Here is an 18,733-nt window from a genome sequence, read left to right as displayed (position 1 = left end):
GTTGGATATGAGATATGAAGACGCCAGGTGCTTGTATCATCTCTACATATGTTAAATAGTTAGGACAATAAAATGAGAAAGTAGCAAAGAAGTCAAAGTTATTTTTTTGTTTTTGGAAAGTGAAAGAAATTGAAGCATGCACCTGAAATTATCTCCTTTATGAGTAGTTTTAAAACACTATTGGAATGCAATTGATGAAACTAACAAGGCTGCAGCGATGAAAGCTTGCAGTCCATTGGGGGGGAGGTGGGGCCTCAACAGGCTGGAGATCTCTGCATCGCGACTAGCAAGCAACATCAAACAGCAATGTCAGCTGCATAAAGCGGTCGCTTAGTTTATTTTCCTCCCTCATCCCTCTGTGCATTGTTGGACTATACAGGAGTTTACGGAAAGCAACCAAAAAAAATTAGACAAATCACAGGTTTGCAAAATCAGAGATGCATCGTCAGATCAATCCATCCGTGGACGTTCAGATAACCAGGAGAAGAAAAGTACACACAGAAGTTAAACCAGTGACCGCACCGGCTTGAAACAGCCGAGCCACCGACTCTGGATCGCTGTTTGAATCGTTCATTTTAAAGGAGTTCCGAGAAAGAAGAACAATGGAAGCAAAGAACCACATCCACACAAGAAGGCAAGGCTGTGTCTGTAGCTGGAGATAACTGGTACGCTGTAAAAAAAAAAAAAATTCTGTACAATTTACAGTTAAAGAAATTCTAAAATACCAACAGCATTATATTACTGTAGAAAGTACATGGAATTGCCGTAACTCAAGAAACATAAATTTGGTGTGATTTTTATAGTTTTTAAATGTAAAAAACACTGAAATTTATTGTGAAGCTCTTAGAAATTGTAAAATTTATAGAAAAATACAGTAATATTGCCAGCAGTTAATCTGCTAACCAGCAGGTGCTAACAAATGGTGCTCCAATCTACGGTACAGGTGTTCTAATAAATTTCTGCTGATCCTCGCTACTATGATTTTTACTGACCTATTTCGTGAACAAGCTTATTCACATTATTTTAATTACATTTTTTATTTATTGGAAATGCAGCAATTGTGAAATCAACATTAGCAGAAAATAGATACAAATTTGTTCACATTTGTAATAGAAATGACATAGAAGTTAGATAAAATGCGACATGACCGTTCAGACTAAAGACGATTTTAAAACTTTTAAATCGGTTACATATCTAATTTATTGCCACATATGGAAGCAGCTCAAATTGGATTTTTGGGAGGTGAAAAGAGCAAAAATATCGACTCCTATCTGAAACTAGCCTTGGTCAAATCGGACAAAAAACCTCTGGGAGCATACATTTTAAAGATTTACATAAAATTCACATTCATGGAGTGACTTCTACTTCCAAAGGCATCTGGTTGGTTTGGATTCTATTTAGGGACATTGAAAAAAAAAGCAGATTACAAATGCACACCACACTGTTCTGATTTTTTATTTTTTTAAAACATTGTGAAAAACATGTTAGTTTCCATTAAGCTTCACAATCATGCACTACTTTCTTTGTGTTGTTTTCTCCCAGTAAAACTAATTCAATTATGAGGTTGTAACTTGACCAAATGTGAAACTTCCAAAAGTTATGAAAACTTTTGTAACTGAAAAGTAGGATCTGCTTTTATTTTGTGATTTATGGATACATTCCTTTGCAGGATTTCCACTTCCCTTGATGTAGCTCTATGCTACTATGTCAAACTTGCAGATTTTGGTCTAGACTGGTATATTTGTGAACAGGTTTTAATTTCATACTGTGTCAGAAGTTTCTCTGGCCTGAGCAGTATGAAGTCTTAAAGCACACTTATTTATTCATTATTATATTTAAGAATGCTCTTTGTGAAGTGTATTCTTTACCTTATAATAAGTCCCAGAGTTCAGCTTTTCACCCACCTTTAAAAGTTTGATTCAGTGGGATTCCTCGAAAAGCTTTGAAGTACAATCTAGGTCAAAGTCCTGTATAATCACTGTTTTATTCTTTTTTCTTTCTGCACAATTTTGACAGAAATGTGGTAAAAATGACACCATGGAGGGCACTCAGTTTTAACTAAAACAGTGCAAATGTCATAAATTCAGAACAAATTAATAGGCGCAATTTGTTTAATACAAAGAAAATGTGCACTCTTAATCTTGTTTAAATCAGTAAAAGACCATTTCTTCCTCCCACAGGATCACTCTGCTGCCAAATGGAACTTTAAAAATTGCTAACGTAACCAAACGGGATGCAGCTAGCTACACGTGCATCGCCAAAAACCAGTTTGGAACAGCAAGCGCAACTGGGAAGCTCCTCATCACCGGTAACACCTTCTCCTTTAACGCAAGGCACATCTGCATGTACTCACTCTCCAGTTAAAACACAGTTTTCTCAAAAAATAAAAAAGCTGTTAAATATGCTAAATTAAATATGTTTGTGTTAATTCAGTGGGTGTAAAGTCAAAAGTCGCAGATGTTTTGACGTTAACAAGACAACCAATGTATGTTCACACAAATTTAAAAGTTCAAGCAGCTCAGATCAAACTGGTATTTACTTAAAGGCCCCAATGTGTAGTGACATTTAGTGAGATAATCCTCTCACTGCAATAAAACTCAATGTTTCAATAACTCAATAATAAATACAAAAACTATTTATATATATATATATATATATATATATATATATATATATATATATATATATATATATATATATATATAAATTCCCTTCTCACCCTCCGTGGGTGGTCTGTTTCATGCTCTGAGCTCGGGTCCTCTACCAGAGGCCTGGGAGCTTGAGGATTCTGCGCAATATCTCGGCTGTGCCTAGAACTGCACATTTCTGGACTGAGATGTCTGATGTTGTTCCTGGGATCTATTTTAGACACTGCTCCAGTTTGGGGGTGACTGCCCCGAGGGCCCCGATGACCACAGGCACCACTGTGGTCTTCACCTTCCAGGCCTTTTCCAGTTCCTCTCTGAGGCCCTGGTATTTCTCCAGTTTTTCGTGCTTCTTTTTCCTGATGTTGTAATCACTTGGTAGTGCTACATCCACCACAACGGCTTTCCTCTGTTGTTTATCCACCACCACAATGTCCGGTTGGTTCGCCATTACCATTTTGTCTGTCTGAATCTGGAAGTCCCACAGGATCTTAACTCGGTCATTCTCCACCACCTTCGGGGGTGTTCCCCACTTTGATTTCGGGGCTTCCAGTCCATATTCTGCACAGATGTTCCTGTACACCAGTGGTTCCCAAACTTTTTCTCCTGGGCCCCCCAGTGGTTTCCAAACATTTTATGGGCCCCGCCCCTATGGATTACAAATAGCTGTCTAATTGAACAACTTGTGCGAGGGGGTGGGGGTCGACTTTTTTGGGGGGCAAAATGAATGTACGTAGCTGAACATAGACAACATCAGTAGAATAGAGGTTACTTGTTAAGCTTAAGGTAATGTATTGATATTAACCAGTCATCTTTTAGCCCTGCGACAGACTGGCAACCTGTCCAGAGTGTACCCTGCCTCTCGCCCGAAACGTTGGCTGGAGATGGGCACCAGCAACCCTCCTGACCCCACTGAGGGAAAAAGGGTGCCAGAAAATGGATGGATGGATGGATAGTCATCTTTTAGCTAACATTATCTGCGTCCAACAACTCTGTTAGTTTGGGGGAAAATCTGTGAAAAGTTATTTCCGTTTGCTCGTTTGCTGCCATGATTCTAACACACACCTGTGTGGCTCCGCACAGCAGCAGCAGGTCTCCTTCGTTGCTGCACAGGTGTAAACCCAGCGCGAGCGTCATAGCGCTCATGTTGCGTTTAAAGGCGGCTCGGAAAAACAGGTTACCACATGTTAACAACGGATTAAACAGTTTTAACTGCTGATAAAAGTGACAGAGGAGACAGTGTTGTGCAAATCTGCTCATTAGTTCAGATGTGGGTGCATGAATAGACATTTGTGTGTGCACCCACACACACACACATTAGTGTGCCACTCTGCAGCACTTCTCAGCAGGTGAAAGAAATCTGGCCCAATCAGCAGCACCCTCACCTCAGGTAATATAAGGAATCCACCAACCACTTTTATGGTTTTGCAGCAGAGCTGAGAAAGACAAGCACAGCCTCCAAAGCAGCATTTCATGGGAAAGGACTTATAAGGACTACTGGTAAGCCACTAACTGGGCTCAATTGAATGTAATTTGATTGTAGTAGTGATGGGTAAATGAGGCGTCATGAGGCGTTTCGAATCATAGCAACACTATTGATACTGTGTTGATACTGTGTCACTCAATACTGACACCTGCTGGACATTAAAAATTCCTACAGGCAATGTAATGATTTGATGACCTAGTCTATACAATAGGATGTAAGTCTTTGTATTTTAATGAATATTATATGTTGTGTTATGTCAAATCTTCAGTTACATTTAAAATATATTTGATATACAGTCAATAAAGAATGTGAACATGTACCATGAAGTGAAAATTTAAGTGAATGTGTTTGGAATGAGGATGCATGGACAGTTTTTTTCCAACATATTTATATTAAAAAAAAGTTTTTATAACCTTTTGAAATTGAGCCTGTTATGCTCTACATACTCTACATTGAAACCAATTAACAAAACCTGTTTTCAGGGCAGCGGATGTGCGTGTACATCAATCGGGCCTTATTAATGTGATCCGCAGTCATGTCATTAAAGCGTTTCCTCCAAGCTGCTTTGCGAGATGCACAGCTGTATCTACGGCAGAGCGACGGATCTCATCAAACGAGCCTCCGGTCGGGTTTTGCGCTGCCTCTGGCCACAGTTTTTTTTTTTTTTTTTTTTTCATTGAAAGTTTCTATTTCCATCTCCTGAGTGGCCAATCTGTATTAAACACTGTAACTTTATTGGCACTCAGGTAACACGGAGAATGTTTTTACAAATCATATGGTCAATTAGGACGAAGAACATTGTGGAAAAAAGAACTGCACAAAAAAATTTGCGAAGCAGCGATACCGTGAAAAGTGAACTGCGTTACAGCGAGGGTTCACTATATATGAAATAATTTATAAAAAGCAACTGAGTAATTTGTAGAATGGCTGTATATCTGAGTTTATCTAGGTGTATCTGGGACCTCATTCTCATGCCTGGCCTCATAATGCCTCAGCATTGAAAAGGTGGATTTATTTAAATAAGTCAGTTTAGTTAAACATATGCGACACTTAACCTGCAGAACATATGAAAGTAAACTAAAAGTCAGTTTCAGCTGACTTTTAGTTTTCATCCGGTTCTTGTAAGTAGAAACTGACAAGAACCGGATGAAACTACAAAAATGAAAACAAATTTATTTTCCAACATAAGATCAAAATGGTCCCACACTGCGGAAACATTTCCTTTGAAGCTGCTCCATAGATGACAATGTAAAAAAATCAAGAATTTGTTTGGCAAATGCTTTTGACAGATTTGCTTCCTTATAAACACAGTTTTGCATCCAGCGTCATTTCGAAACAGTTCCTGTATTGGTCACGTGACTTGCTGAAACCAATACGCGCACCGACACGGGTGTTGGTCTATGGCAGGGGTGGGCAACTCCAGGCCTTGAGGGCCGGTCTCCTGCAACTTTTAGATGCGTCTCTACTTCAACACACCTTAGTCAAATAATGAGGTCATTAGCAGGACTCTGGAGCACTTGACTGCTTTTAGGAGGTGATTCAGCTGTTGGATTCAAGCGTGTTGGAGCAGGGAGACATCTAAGAGTAACAGGACAGCGGCCCTCGAGGACCAGGATTGCCCACCCCTGGTCTATGGGCTTGATGCATGCGCCGGCGCGTCAGTGTTGCTGGACCCATCACTAGATTGTAGTTTCACATTAGAGAATAGAAAAATTAAATTTATGTTAAGATATTTAATGTAAAAACTTATGTCCAAAGAAAAAGAAAAAAAATTTAATTCTAAAATGTTTGGATTTGTTTGATTCAACCAAATATGGAATTTAATAATTTAATACTTGAATTAATGGTTAAAATTGTGAAAGAAATGTATGTTTAAGGTTAAAAATGGGATTGGTCGATAAATTAACTTTGAATGAAATGTCTAAAATGTATGTTAAAATATTTTGTATGCGTGTTGTAGGTTTTTCACCTGTTCATTGGTTCTCACTCATTGGTGAAAATAAAAAAGATTGAGTGAATTCCTGAAGTCTTCAAGTCCTCCTTTTCAAGTGTAGGAAGCCATGAAATCATAGGACACTTGACAGACAGATATGGGAAGTGTGGAAGCCCGTTTCCAGTGGGAGTTGGACTCCACCAAGGCTGCCCTTTGTCACCGATTCTGTTCATTACTTTTATGGACAGAATTTCTAGGCGCAGCCGAGGTGTTGAGGGGAACCGTTTCGGTGGCCTTAGGATCGCATCTCTGCTTTTGATGATGTTGTGGTCCTGTTGGCTTCATCGGAATGTGATCTGCAGCTCTCACTGGAACGGTTCGCAGCCAAGAGTGAAGCGGCCGGGATGAGGCTCAGTGCCTCCAAATCCAAGGCCATGGTCTTGAGCCGGAAAAGGGTAGAGTGCCTTCTCCGGGTCAGGGAGGTCGTCCTGCCTCAAGTGGAGGAGTTTATCTGTGGATTTTGTTCACGGATGAGGGAAGAAGGGAGTGGGAGATCGACAGGCGGATTGGGGCAGCGTCTGCCGTGAAGCGGGCGTTGAACCGATCCGTCGTGGTGAAGAGAGAGCTGAGTCAAAAAGCAAAGCTCTCAATTTACCGGTCGATCTACGTTCCCACCCTCATCTATGGTCATGAGCTTTGGGACATGACCGAAAGAACGAGATCACAGGTACAAGCGGCCGAAATGGGGGTTCAGGCCTATGCAGAACAGCAGTGGGGACAGAGCATCTCCTTGGTATATGCCACATTTGATGGACACTTGTGCAAGTGGTTTGCAGTTGGCTTCACGGGTGGTTTTCCATAGCCCCATAGAGTTTGCAATGAAGGCTCTGGTAGAGGATCCAAGCTCAGAGGATGAAAGAGACCACCCGCGGAGGGAGCACTTAGGTCTCTTATACATATATGGGTGTGCGTGTGTGAACACATGCATATGCTGGAGGAGATAAATAAGAGATAAGGAGATAAATTAAAGGCAGTCTTTCGGTCACTGTGTGTTAGTTATTTGAAAGAGCATAATTCAGATAGATGTATTACCTCATTAGCTGGTCATCAGGTCCATCAGAAGACACTTAATGAGTCTTTAATATGAGCCAGGTGTGCAGAATAGGAAGGCCTAGAAAAAATGTTTGGACATTGGACATCAGAACTGAAATTACATTGTCCAGAGTTAATAAAGTCCAAGCCGCAATCTTGTCCGTGCTAAGATGTAGTGCTGTGTTTTTTGATATACGCAACTGTTGCAATCTGGTTTTTTACCAATTGTTGTCCAGCGTTTTGAGGCCCTGTTCACAATTTTGGACATTTTGCCAAAAAGTTCAACTTTACACTTTAAAAAACATTCTTTAATATGTTTTCTGCTCAGTCTGTGTGGCTGACAACACATTTAAAAATAGAGAGAAATGTGGACAATTTAAAGAGAGTTATTCCAGGTCAGTGACATGCGGTGAGGATCATAGCTGGTGAGGCGCTGACTCAATCATAATCATATTTACAAATATAGAATATAAATATATGTTATTGTTTACATATGGAAATTTCGCACATTTTCCGTCAGGTGACTGTGCCAAAAGGCAGCCCCATGTTTCATAAATGAGCAGAGTCCAAGCAGAGACTAAGTGTGAGCGCGAGAAGTTTTGAGTACAAGCGTTACAGGTTTTGAGAAGAAAGACATGACATCCTGTTTTCAGACTGAACGTTTGTGATCTTGGATTATGGCAGAAAAATTTCCCCTTAGTGGACAAACTAGTGGATTCCCGTAAACTCAAACTTTTTTCATACCTAAATCCATTAATGTGGTTGAGCAACTGAAAATAAGAAAACAAGAAAATACTTTGATAGACCAACAGAAAGCTTGCTTCCCTAGACCGCTTTAAAGGTTACCATAAACCTTTTGGTGTGTTTATTTAGCATAAATCCATATTAGTTGGACTGTGAGGCTAAAGTTAATAGCTAATCTGACCATATAGGATTTTTACCATCTTAAAACAACTCTATTCTAATGGAAAACTTTACAATGGTTTATATGAGTACAATTTTATGAACCTTTCCTCCTGTGTCATATTATCATTGGATATGTATTTACAGAGAAACTAATATTAACGTATAAGGGATATCTAGGAGGCGGCACACCATCAGTAAATGTTTTGTGTGAAACACGGGGAGAGAATGAAATTTTGAATCTATTTCCTATCAAAGATCCTGTCTCATATAAAAAGTACACTTTGGAAAAAAAACTTTAGTGAAATTTGGGCGATCACTGTTTTACTAATATTTTACATGTTCTGTTCTTGGTATGTATTTCACATGGGAACATTATAAAATGGGAAAATAAACTGTGTTTTTTGTCTTAATAAGACAGTTATAAAACAGAATTGGCTGCCTCAGCCTCTCACACCAATTTGGATTTGTATTAAAAAGAATAAATTGCTTTTTAAAAATCTGACATCTGTTAAGAGTGTTTTCACAGTACTTCATACAGTGTTCTGATGGAGAAGCACATAAATTGCTCATTAGAACGCTTGTAAAGGTTTGTTGCTGTTGCATTGATGTTGAATGTCAAATGAACAAATAGTGAACAAGCTGTGACTTACTCTGCAGACACGCCAGTAAAACCATCCTAATTGGATGGGAATATGTTGTAGGCAGTTCAATTATTTGGCTTAGTGTCCTGGTGTTCTCTTATCTTTTAAATATATACATATTTAAACATCAGAAATATACTGGACTTTTGTAAAAAAACACTCTTCCCTCATATTCTTAGCATATAAGGATATATACCCAACATTAGGTTCCCACTAATGATAATAAGCTGGTTATATACATTTCCATTCTTGGAAAAGCTTATAAAGAGAAACCATCCATCACACTCCATACAGGCCCAATTATTGCTTTGTGAAAAGTTATTATTGGAGAACAGCTTATAGGCAAATGATTGGATTTCTCGCAATTCTTGTAAAATAAAGGTCCATTTGTTGGCAGGCAATGGCCAGAAAATATCTTGATTTTCTTCTCTCTTTCCTGAGTACTGCATATATATAAAATGTTTGCAAGTGGTGTTTGTTAGGCGGTGTTATTAGGCGGTGTTTATTATTGCCTAATAAACACCGCTGATATTACACATTCCCTAAAATATGAGTTAAGTAGTAACAAACACCATCCTTGGTGTAACTAAAGGTCATTATCTAAGAGAGGTGGCATAACATATTTATGTAGCCCTGCTGGCCTAACCGTGCCGTTTGTAACCATCAAATTTATTCTCATTAACTTCTAATTCTTAACTGCTGAACTATTTGACGTCACAGGATTTAATTACTGTGACCTCAGAGTACTTTACTTTCCTCAAAGTACTCTGAGGTCTCCAATATGCCACAGATGGGAACTCACTCTGCTCTCCGCATGTCTGTTGCTAGAAACGGTAAATAGAAACTCCAACAGCGGCAAGAAATCACAACACTTGTTTAGGCGAGTGTCCGCCGACTGTTTAACGGTGGCCAATTGGTTTTGTTGTGAATTGCGGTGAGATGGTGGTGGAATGTTAACATGCATGCGCTGTCATCTGTTTGTCTGGCCAGAGCCCACCAGAATCACCATAAGGCCCACTAACATGGAGATTATTGTTGGTGAGAGCATCGTGTTACCCTGCCAGATCACTTCTGATCCAGCTCTGGACGTCTCCTTCTCATGGGCGTTCAACGGCCAGCTCATCGACTTCCAGAGAGACGGTGACCACTTTGAAAGAGTGGGTGGGGTAAGTCGTTCCCAAGGCGTTTGAACTTTGTTACTTTTCTGCCTGCTTGGGGTTTAATTGAGCAACGGTTCGCTCCACTGTGTGGGTAAGGGCCTCTTAGACACCAAATATGAGGGGAAGTTATTCCAAGAGAAACTCTTTTATAAAGCTTGTCAGTGGTCAGTGGTGAACTGCACATCAAGGAATGTATGTTTGTTTTATAACAGTCAGGGGCGGATCTACTGGGGTGGCATGGGGTGGCAGTTGCCACCCCAAATGAGAGCTTTGCCACCCCTGTTGCCACCCCAGCTGGCGACTATGAATTCAATAAATAGTTATGTCCGATTTGGACATTAAGCGCATGAATCTCTTTTTTACGGCAACATTGAATGCAACACAATGTAACCTGACACCTACTTCTGAGTAGCGGGAAGTGCGAGAGAAGGACAGAGCGCGAGGCAGCAGCATTGATATGGATGGATATAAATTTCTGGACTGGACAATACGTGACTTATAGTGTACCACACATGCGCCATTGCTGTCAACATTATGGGTGGTCAGGAAATTACCACAGTCTCACAAAGAATCTGAAAAATGGACGCAATATTTAGCGGTTAATTCAACCCTATGAATTGGATAACAAGGGCTTCAGATTTAACAGGTGAGGAAAAAGTAACATTTAACTATATATATATATATATATATATATATATATATATATATATATATGGTGGCATATGCTGCCACCCATGAAAAAATCCCTGGCCCCCTCTTGCCACCCCATAAATATTTTTCTAGATCCGTCCCTGCACCTCTGTCCTTTGTTCCTTCTCGGGTCCTCGTCAAATATCGTGTTACGTCCTCTGTTTGTTCCCCGTGCTGTCACTGTTGGACTGTGTTTGGATTAAACTTTTCTTCATCATCCTGGGTATCGGTGGCGGAGCTAAACTTTTAAAGTTGGGGGGCCAGGACTACCTCTGAGGGGGCAAAATTTAAAATTTGTGTGCGCACATCTAGCTATATATATATATATATATATAAAAAAATAAAAATTCCCTTCTCACCCTCCGCGAGTGGTTTTCTTACATCCTCTGAGCTCGGGTCCTCTACCAGAGGCCTGGGAGCTTGAGGGTTCTTGCAGTATCTTGCATGTGCCTAGAACTGCACATTTTTGGACTGAGATGTCTGATGTTGTTCCTGGGATCTGTTTTAGCCACTGCTCCAGTTTGGGGGTGACTGCCCCGAGGGCCCCGATGACCATAGGCAGTGGCGCAACTACACATTATTCAGGTGGATGCAAAAACATAGATCAGCGGACCCCCCTCCCCCTTCCCGAGGGAAGGAACGTCAGGGTGAAGGAGCGACGCTCACTCAGCCCCCCCCCCCCCCGGCGACGATACGTGAAGGGTAAAACTCGCTACATTTACCTCGTTATGTGCGCGAGGTGAAGGAGCGTAAGGCGCGCAGAAGTGTAAGGGAAAACATCATCGGCGCGCCGCCCCCTCCAGACGGGGTTTTTGGCGCCCCCTCTGATAATGCGCCCCTATGCGTTGCATACCCACTTTTTGCGCCACTGACCAGGCACCACTGTGGTCTTCACTTTCCAGGTCTTTTCCAGGTCCTCCCTGAGGCCCTGGTATTTCTCCAGTTTCTCGTGCTCCTTTTTCCTGATGTTGTAATCACTTGGTATTGCTACATCCACCACAACGGCTTTCCTCTGTTGTTTATCCACCACCACAATGTCCGGTTGGTTCGCTATTACCATCCTGTCTGTCTGATCTGGAAGTCCCACAGGATCTTAGCTCGGTCATTTTCTACCACCTTTGGGGGTGTTTCCCACTTCGATCTCGGGGCTTCCAGTTCATATTCTGCACAGATGTTCCTGTACACTATGTGTGTGTGTGTCATCGCGGAGCTCATTATTAATTATACTAAGAACAATACTGTATCTGTCGGAGAATCATCTCTGATCGGGACGCTTTAATGGACCAGAGGCTTTGGAGCGTCTAGCGCAGTGGTGGGAAGTAACGAAGTACAAGTACTTCGTTATTGTACTTGAGTACAAGTAGATTTAATAATGGATACTTCCAACTTTTACTCCACTATATTTTACATTAAGTATCTGTACTTTCTACTTCACTACATTTCTACAAAACTGTCGCGTTACTCGTTACATCCAAGTCGCGTTGCGCTTTTTGTACGTTAAAATGTGAAGTTCAGGGATTTAAGGTGGCACCGTAAAATCCGAACAATAACGTCACTTACGTGCCTGTTGTCACCCATCGCCTCCGCATTTACTCGCACGCGGAGCTCCAGACATGCGCAGTGGTTTCCTCTGAGCGGGAGAAGGTGTCTGTCTAATCGTCAGTAATATAATAGTGCTGCATAAATCATAAGATATGGTGACATGTAAAATCAGCAGCGCTTCGCTTTCACAGACGGTGGGGACTTTGTCCAACTTTTAGCGTCACTTGGAAGGAAAGCTTAAAGAAAGGTAAGATCCGTGGATATGTTGCTAGCAAAGCTAGCTGTACTGACTGAGACATATTTTGCATCTGCGATGAAAAAAAGTTGTCACTCACTGAATTATTGTGTGGAGGTGTTGATGGAGGTGTCGCATATATGGGACAACGTTGTAACCAAAGTGCAATATAGTGATATGACATTCAGGAACGATCCGATTCTTCTGGACGGATTTTTGCTGATTAAATTTATTTCAGCTCTAAGTATTTAATATCTAGGTGTTTTATGGGAATTTGGATCTTTAAGATCAATTTTATCTTAAAGATCCTGATAGGTAAAAGTAAATTTTTTTGTGTCATGTAGCGCGGGGTGCTGGTCTTTACAACTCTGGTACGTGGCACCTTGGTTGCATGTCGTCCCCCCACCCACCTTCTTTCCATCCCCTTTCTGTTGGATTTCTTTAAAAAATGCATGCCACTAGTGGCAAAAAAGTGAAGTTCATGTTATGTTAGGACTGGAGACGAGATGTTTCCATCCCTGAAATTATGATACATAGAATCACATATCTAAGTCTAAACTATGTTACAGAGTAAACACGATAAAAACATGCTTTATCTGTGGCATTGTTCATTAAACTGGCAAATTTCTAATGTATTAAAATGACATACGATCGGTTCACTTATTGATATTTTATTAGGGATTAGGTAATGCATTCAGCAAGTACTTTTACTTTTAATACTTAAGTATTTTTAAAAGCCAGTACTTTTTTACTTTTACTTAAGTACAAATGTTAATGTGGTAGTTTTACTTTTACTTGAGTACATTTTTGTCTGTGTATTTGTACTTTTACTTAAGTAAATTGTTTGAGTACTTTCTCCACCACTGGTCTAGCGCAGCTGATCCGCTTCTGCGGGGGTTTTCTCCCGTGGGTAGAGAGAAGTGAGTGCGTAATCACGAAACGATCAGCGTTCTGCCGTCTTCTGTCATTTTGTGAAATGTTACCCGATTTAAAAAACGTTCTTGCAGAGAAATACTAAATGTTTCATTTGATGACTACAAATTGGAAATAAAATGATTTTTTTCTTTGACAGACAACGAGCGCAACCTCTGCTCCAAACTACGAACATTGTCGGCCCCTCTTCGTTTTTTTTCTCTCTTTTTTTGCAGAGGATCAGTAAGTAACTTATTGGTGTTTTACCATCACCACCAGGTATGAAGTGCTTTAGCCTTTGAGTTGCACCACAGCGCAGCACAACTGAAACATCCAGGAGTTTTTATGAGTACAAGTATAAAGGAGGCTGATATCGTGCCTGATATAAATCTATTTATTTATGTCATCACATGGACTTATATGAAAAGAAAATGTATAAAACTTTATTTATTTATTATTGTTTTTCTTCTTTAGATATTAGGTTGGCTTAGAATGATTCCAAATAATGTACCGGAATGACCTGGTGCTGTTACATGTCAATCATCAGGGGAGGCCACTGCGGGGGGGGGGGTCAGATGACAGGGTATGCCTTCCTACTTCCTCACCTCAAACCCTCATCAAATCATGACAATAGGACCCGACCAAACCGAGTTGAGGATCGCAAAAGGGAAAAAAAAAAACAGTCTTATGACGGAGGCTGCGGCGGAGGTCTGGAGCAGAGGAGCATTATGGGGAAGCTTCATCCAGCCCGAGGCTGTTGAGGGTGTCGCGGCTGGCGATCTGTCCACCCGGAGTCGGACCCCGCCGTCACTGCCGCCTTGAGCCGCCGGAGATCCCGGTCCCTGGGCGTCACCACCGCTGCCCTCAGTCGTCGCCCGTCCCTGCACCGAGGCAGCACGCACCTCAGCCGCAGCCTGTCCCGGCTCCGAGGCGGCGCGCACCTCTACCGCTGCCGTCAGTCCCAGCACCGAGGCAGCATCTCTCCCTGCTGCCGCAGTTTCCCGAGCCCGCTCCGGAGTTTCCCCGAGCCTCCAAGTGCTCCTCCCGAGCCTCCTGTTGGCCCCAAAGGGTCCTGGCGTCGCCGCCCCATGCGGCTTCAGTTCCTCCTCCGACGTCGCCGCCCACCGGACCCGCCTCTAGGGTTTCCGTGGCCGGTCCCCGGAACTCCCATGAGGTATCCCCCTGCTGCGCCGTGGCCGGATCATCCATGGCAGGTCCTGTTTCTTCTGTTTTGTCCCTGTGAACTCTTGCCCTCCACCCACCCTGGTTGGGTTGTTTTTCTGAGTTTTCCTGGACTCTGGACTCTCAAACCCTCTTCAAATCATGACATTACCACAAAGGTGATGAAATGTTGAATATATTATATTATATTTTGTTTTGTTTAAGCAGCATTCAGTTTTTGTGCTGCACCAATCTGAACAAACTTCCAGAAAACTGCGGAACACCTGAAACGCTAATCTCTTGTAAATCAAGACTAAAAACCCACCTGTTTAGAGCTGCCTTTGTTTCATAACTGGAACATCAAGAACATAATTAATGTGCATTTTCTTGATAATTTGACAAAAATTAATTTTGAATTCTTGTTTTATAATTGGTTATTGTGTTTTATGGTATGACGTTGCTGAAATGTGTTATACTAATAAACTTTATTTTATTTGAACTGTTTCTTGGGTGGAGATGCAGAGAGCAGTTGGCATTACAGCTCTGCAGTCATGGCAGTCTGGCTAATGGCTAACTAGATCTTTGGTCTACATAAACATCTTCCAGACTGTAGAGTCTCTGAGTGTGACCTGTAAATCAAGTTTTAGGTTTCTCTGTGTGGCCTAAGATGTACAATCATTCCATTTCAGTCACCAGTCCATTTGTTGGTGTATTAACCAGATGAAGTCACCATGAGGTCTATATCCATAATTCTTACCTGCCATGTGAGTTTCCACATCCTAACACCTTGAAAAATACTGGAAAATGCTGTTGTTCATTTTCCAGTATTGATAAAGACCTGATTAATAAAGTCTTTCTACTTTTTCATCCTTTCAACTTCTAATTCTTGAATGTCAAGGGAGAACATTTTCTTATCATCTTCCTCTGCCATAATTGAATTTGCATACTTATTTATGAATCTTGAGCCCAGAAATAATTATGTAATGAGCTGCCTTGCTTTTTACCAAGGGCAAGCCTGACACCAGTAAAGTGTTCATTTGAAATCTTTATACCTTCAAAATAATGACTTTTTTGTCGAATGTTTGTTCCCTTTGAAGGGCAGAGTTAATTGTTCAGCGCTTGTCGTTATATAAATAATTACTCGTTTGCTCTCTCTCTCTCATTTTGTTTTATGCATCACAATATATCAATTAGCGCCAGTCATGTGCCAAAAGGTTGATATATTGGGAAGACTCAGACGGTGTTGTGGAATGCCAAGCCGCACGTTTTCATTATCGCAAATGGCAATTACTGGTGACATTGAGCGGTGCAATGGCATTTAATGAGATATAGTTTCACCAAGAATCTGTCCACAGAGATTACCAGGACACCGCTTAAAAGCTTCTGATGAATTAATTACCATAATTAAAAGAAAACCTGCCCCCATCACTTCCTTTGACAAGAGGCCTCTCAAGTCATTCCTAGCTCCCAGCTTGCCCAGGTGGCGGCTGACACTGGAGCCTGACTCTGTGCATAAAACCTGTCTGGTTTAGGCAAAGGAGATGGAAAAAGAGTGCTGAAGGAGAAAAAGGGAAGTAGAGGTAGCGTTTTCCTCCCATCGCCCGCATATATTTGGCTTTGCTCTCTTTGTCTGGAATCCCTCAAATAAACGGCGATCCACCTTCCTCCCTTTCACTGTCGTGGCAGAGTGGAGGTACAAAGCCGCCAGGCTTGATGAAATCTGCTGCGACTGCGGTGAGTCTTGCCTGGTTTGGCCCCAGGTGTCTGGCTTCAAAAGCAGCATACCTCTTTTTTTCCCCACAAGCTGACACATTTTGTAACGGGAGGTGACTTTCAGAGGGCAGATACCATTACCAGTCACAACAAGGACACAATTAAATTGTCCAGATAAAAGCTGTCCCCGTGAGATTATGTCTAACTTTTCTTTTTTTTTTATTTAGCCTCGAAACAAATGTCATTCTGTTTGACTTTTTTAGCGTAAATGGACTCATCCCTGCCAAAGGGTCCTTTTCAGATTGCATCAACATTATTTTAACAGGTCGAGAGCATGTGATGCATGCGACTCACCGCAAGATGGGTCTAAAAATGTCTTGATGGCACTCTGATACAAACATGCCTAGAGACGGAGCATCGAGTTTTAGACAATGTTTTAGACAACATACCGAATGCCTCCGTGGTTTGCTTTTGATTCTTTCATACACTAAAATGCCTAATGTTGGCCGAGGAATGTAAAACATCTATTTTAAAATTATGGTCTTAAATATGTCTGTCTGTGTTATGGAGCCATCAGAAATATTACTGCTGTGCCCTGAGCCTGATATATCTGATTTCTTATAGAAGTTGGAGCCAGCTGTCCAAATACCCTACAGATAACATTCCCTGGATCAACGATGGCATCTTCTGTCATTGAAGCGGACACTGGCTCTATTCAATTTACACACGTTGCATTTAGAGATTCAATTGTTCACATGATCATCAGCAAACAACTCATTCTATTCTAATCTACAAAAAGTACTGTTTTATTTAAGTTGGTTTATTCATGTGTATTTTAAGTATTGCATTCGAAAAGGTTGATAGAAATGGCAAAATTTGAATAATTTTCTCAATTTGCTAAGCTAAGCTACGCCCTAAAGGCCGTTTTTCTGTCAAGTCAGTTCCTTATCCTATGTGTTGACTGCTGTGCATCAGCAACCAAATGCTACCGATTTTTCTACTTGTAGACTGCAACGTGTGCATGCGAGTAAAAACAAGAACTTTCAGATAAAAACAGGAACCTTCTGTCACAACTGCCAGAAGCAGACAACCTCTGGTCTAATCAACACATTTTAACATTCTGTCAATAAAAAACAGTCTAATTAAAATAATACAAAGTAAAAGCCTAAACATATAAACACAAGCATATATCAATCATGAAGAGGTACTGTCTTAAAATATTTTTCTGACTATAAATTTGTATACAAAAAAATTCCAAGGAAGGGAATGTAACTAATTGCTATTGGTAGAAAACAATGTGGTAAAGTTTAGAAGCTTCACAAGAATGGAGTGACTTGCTGAGTTCAGGCCACAGTTTGTAAAACACATTGCACCCGCTGGCTGACCCTGAAGATGCCTACCCCTGTTAGCAGAGCTAGCTGCTCCAAATTCTCAGAATTCTGACTTTTGATCTTACAAGGTTAAAGTCAGAATTATTTTATTTTTTCAGTGGCTCTAGTCCTCTTCTGTAGAAAGCAGGCCAAACCTATTAGGTGAATCTAATTCTCTTGTTCATGGTTATACTAGAAAACATCTGTTGTCAGTGTGTTTTCCTACATGGTAACCATATGCTGGCAACTCATGTATAATATTTGCTCTTTACACTGAGATTTACATCCATATAATGCTTGAGTTTCTGTTATCAGAGAATAATGATTGCCAATTAGCTAGAATGTGTTTGTTCGGTGTGCCCTGTGTGGAGCTGGTAGCTGTTTGCAGGTCGGTTATCGCCTGAAGGACAGCCAATAGCTTTATTTGTGCAGACTGCATCTGCCATGTTGTTTGGATAGAGGCGGATAAAAGAAAAAACTGTGGCATAACGACTCTGGGTTTTTTAAAATTCTAAAACATTGTGCCAAAAGTCCGCTGACAAAATAACACTGCATCTCCCACTTAGCCTGGTTTTCTTCCCCCACCTCCAGACTGTATCAGGGGACCTGATGATCCGCAACATCCAGCTGAGCCACGGAGGGAAGTATGTGTGCGTCGTCGACACGGACGTGGAGAACCTGTCCACCTCTGCCATCCTGGTTGTCAAAGGTAACCCCGGCTGATTCTAGCGGCTTGTTTGCACACGCCAATTCAAGAATAACCTTGTGTGTTTACTTAGAGGTAGAAGTCCTTCCAAAGTGAAAGACGTCTGACAGATTGGTGAGAAAAATCCCCTAGGCTCTCCATGGGGAAAAAAAACTGTATGAAAGTAAAAAAATAAAAAAGATGGACGTCGCCGGAGCCCAACTTCTGTCAGCTTCAATTAATATCATATAAATAATGCTGAAATGTTAAAATTGACTGACAGTGGCATGGGGAGCCCTGGATTGAGTTGTGCTGCAGTACATTTGTTTTCTGCCTGCTGCATTGAGCACAGTGAACAGGCTGAGCCCAGATTATTTCACTGACATGCTTGTTCTTAATAAACCTTTAGAGCTGCGCCAGGTGCTTTGAGGAGATGGTGTTTATCACAGAAAATGACCATAATTAGCTCATTTGCACATTGAAAAATGTCATGGAGAACATTTGAAAATCAGCACCATGGAAAAGAATGACACACGGTCAGCAGAGTGTCCTCAGTTTTGAA

The 18,733-nt window shown here is 41.2% G+C and overlaps 1 protein-coding gene and 1 long non-coding RNA gene across 4 annotated transcripts in view; both read left to right on the top strand.

Annotated features, from left to right (window-relative positions):
* The window catches only part of cntn3b (contactin 3b), a 128,845-nt gene that overhangs the window by 85,714 nt on the left and 24,398 nt on the right, over positions 1-18,733 (top strand). For all 3 annotated transcript variants that reach the window (XM_008402637.3, XM_081607447.1, XM_081607446.1), the window contains 3 exons: positions 2,181-2,308; positions 9,694-9,869; positions 18,078-18,195. In XM_008402637.3, the coding sequence (XP_008400859.1) occupies positions 2,181-2,308; positions 9,694-9,869; positions 18,078-18,195 (422 nt within the window). The remainder of the gene's footprint in view (positions 1-2,180; positions 2,309-9,693; positions 9,870-18,077; positions 18,196-18,733) is intronic.
* On the top strand, positions 10,587-15,268 carry LOC145551761 (uncharacterized). Its single transcript, XR_014087671.1, has 2 exons — positions 10,587-13,485; positions 13,790-15,268. It is a non-coding gene; the product is annotated as an uncharacterized LOC145551761 (long non-coding RNA).

The sequence above is a fragment of the Poecilia reticulata genome, chromosome 5 (assembly GCF_904066995.2).
Source record: "Poecilia reticulata chromosome 5, P_reticulata-male-v2, whole genome shotgun sequence".
Lineage (NCBI taxonomy): Eukaryota > Metazoa > Chordata > Actinopteri > Cyprinodontiformes > Poeciliidae > Poecilia > Poecilia reticulata.
Note: the sequence above shows the minus strand (reverse complement) of the source record. Positions and strands in the feature narration are given on the sequence as shown.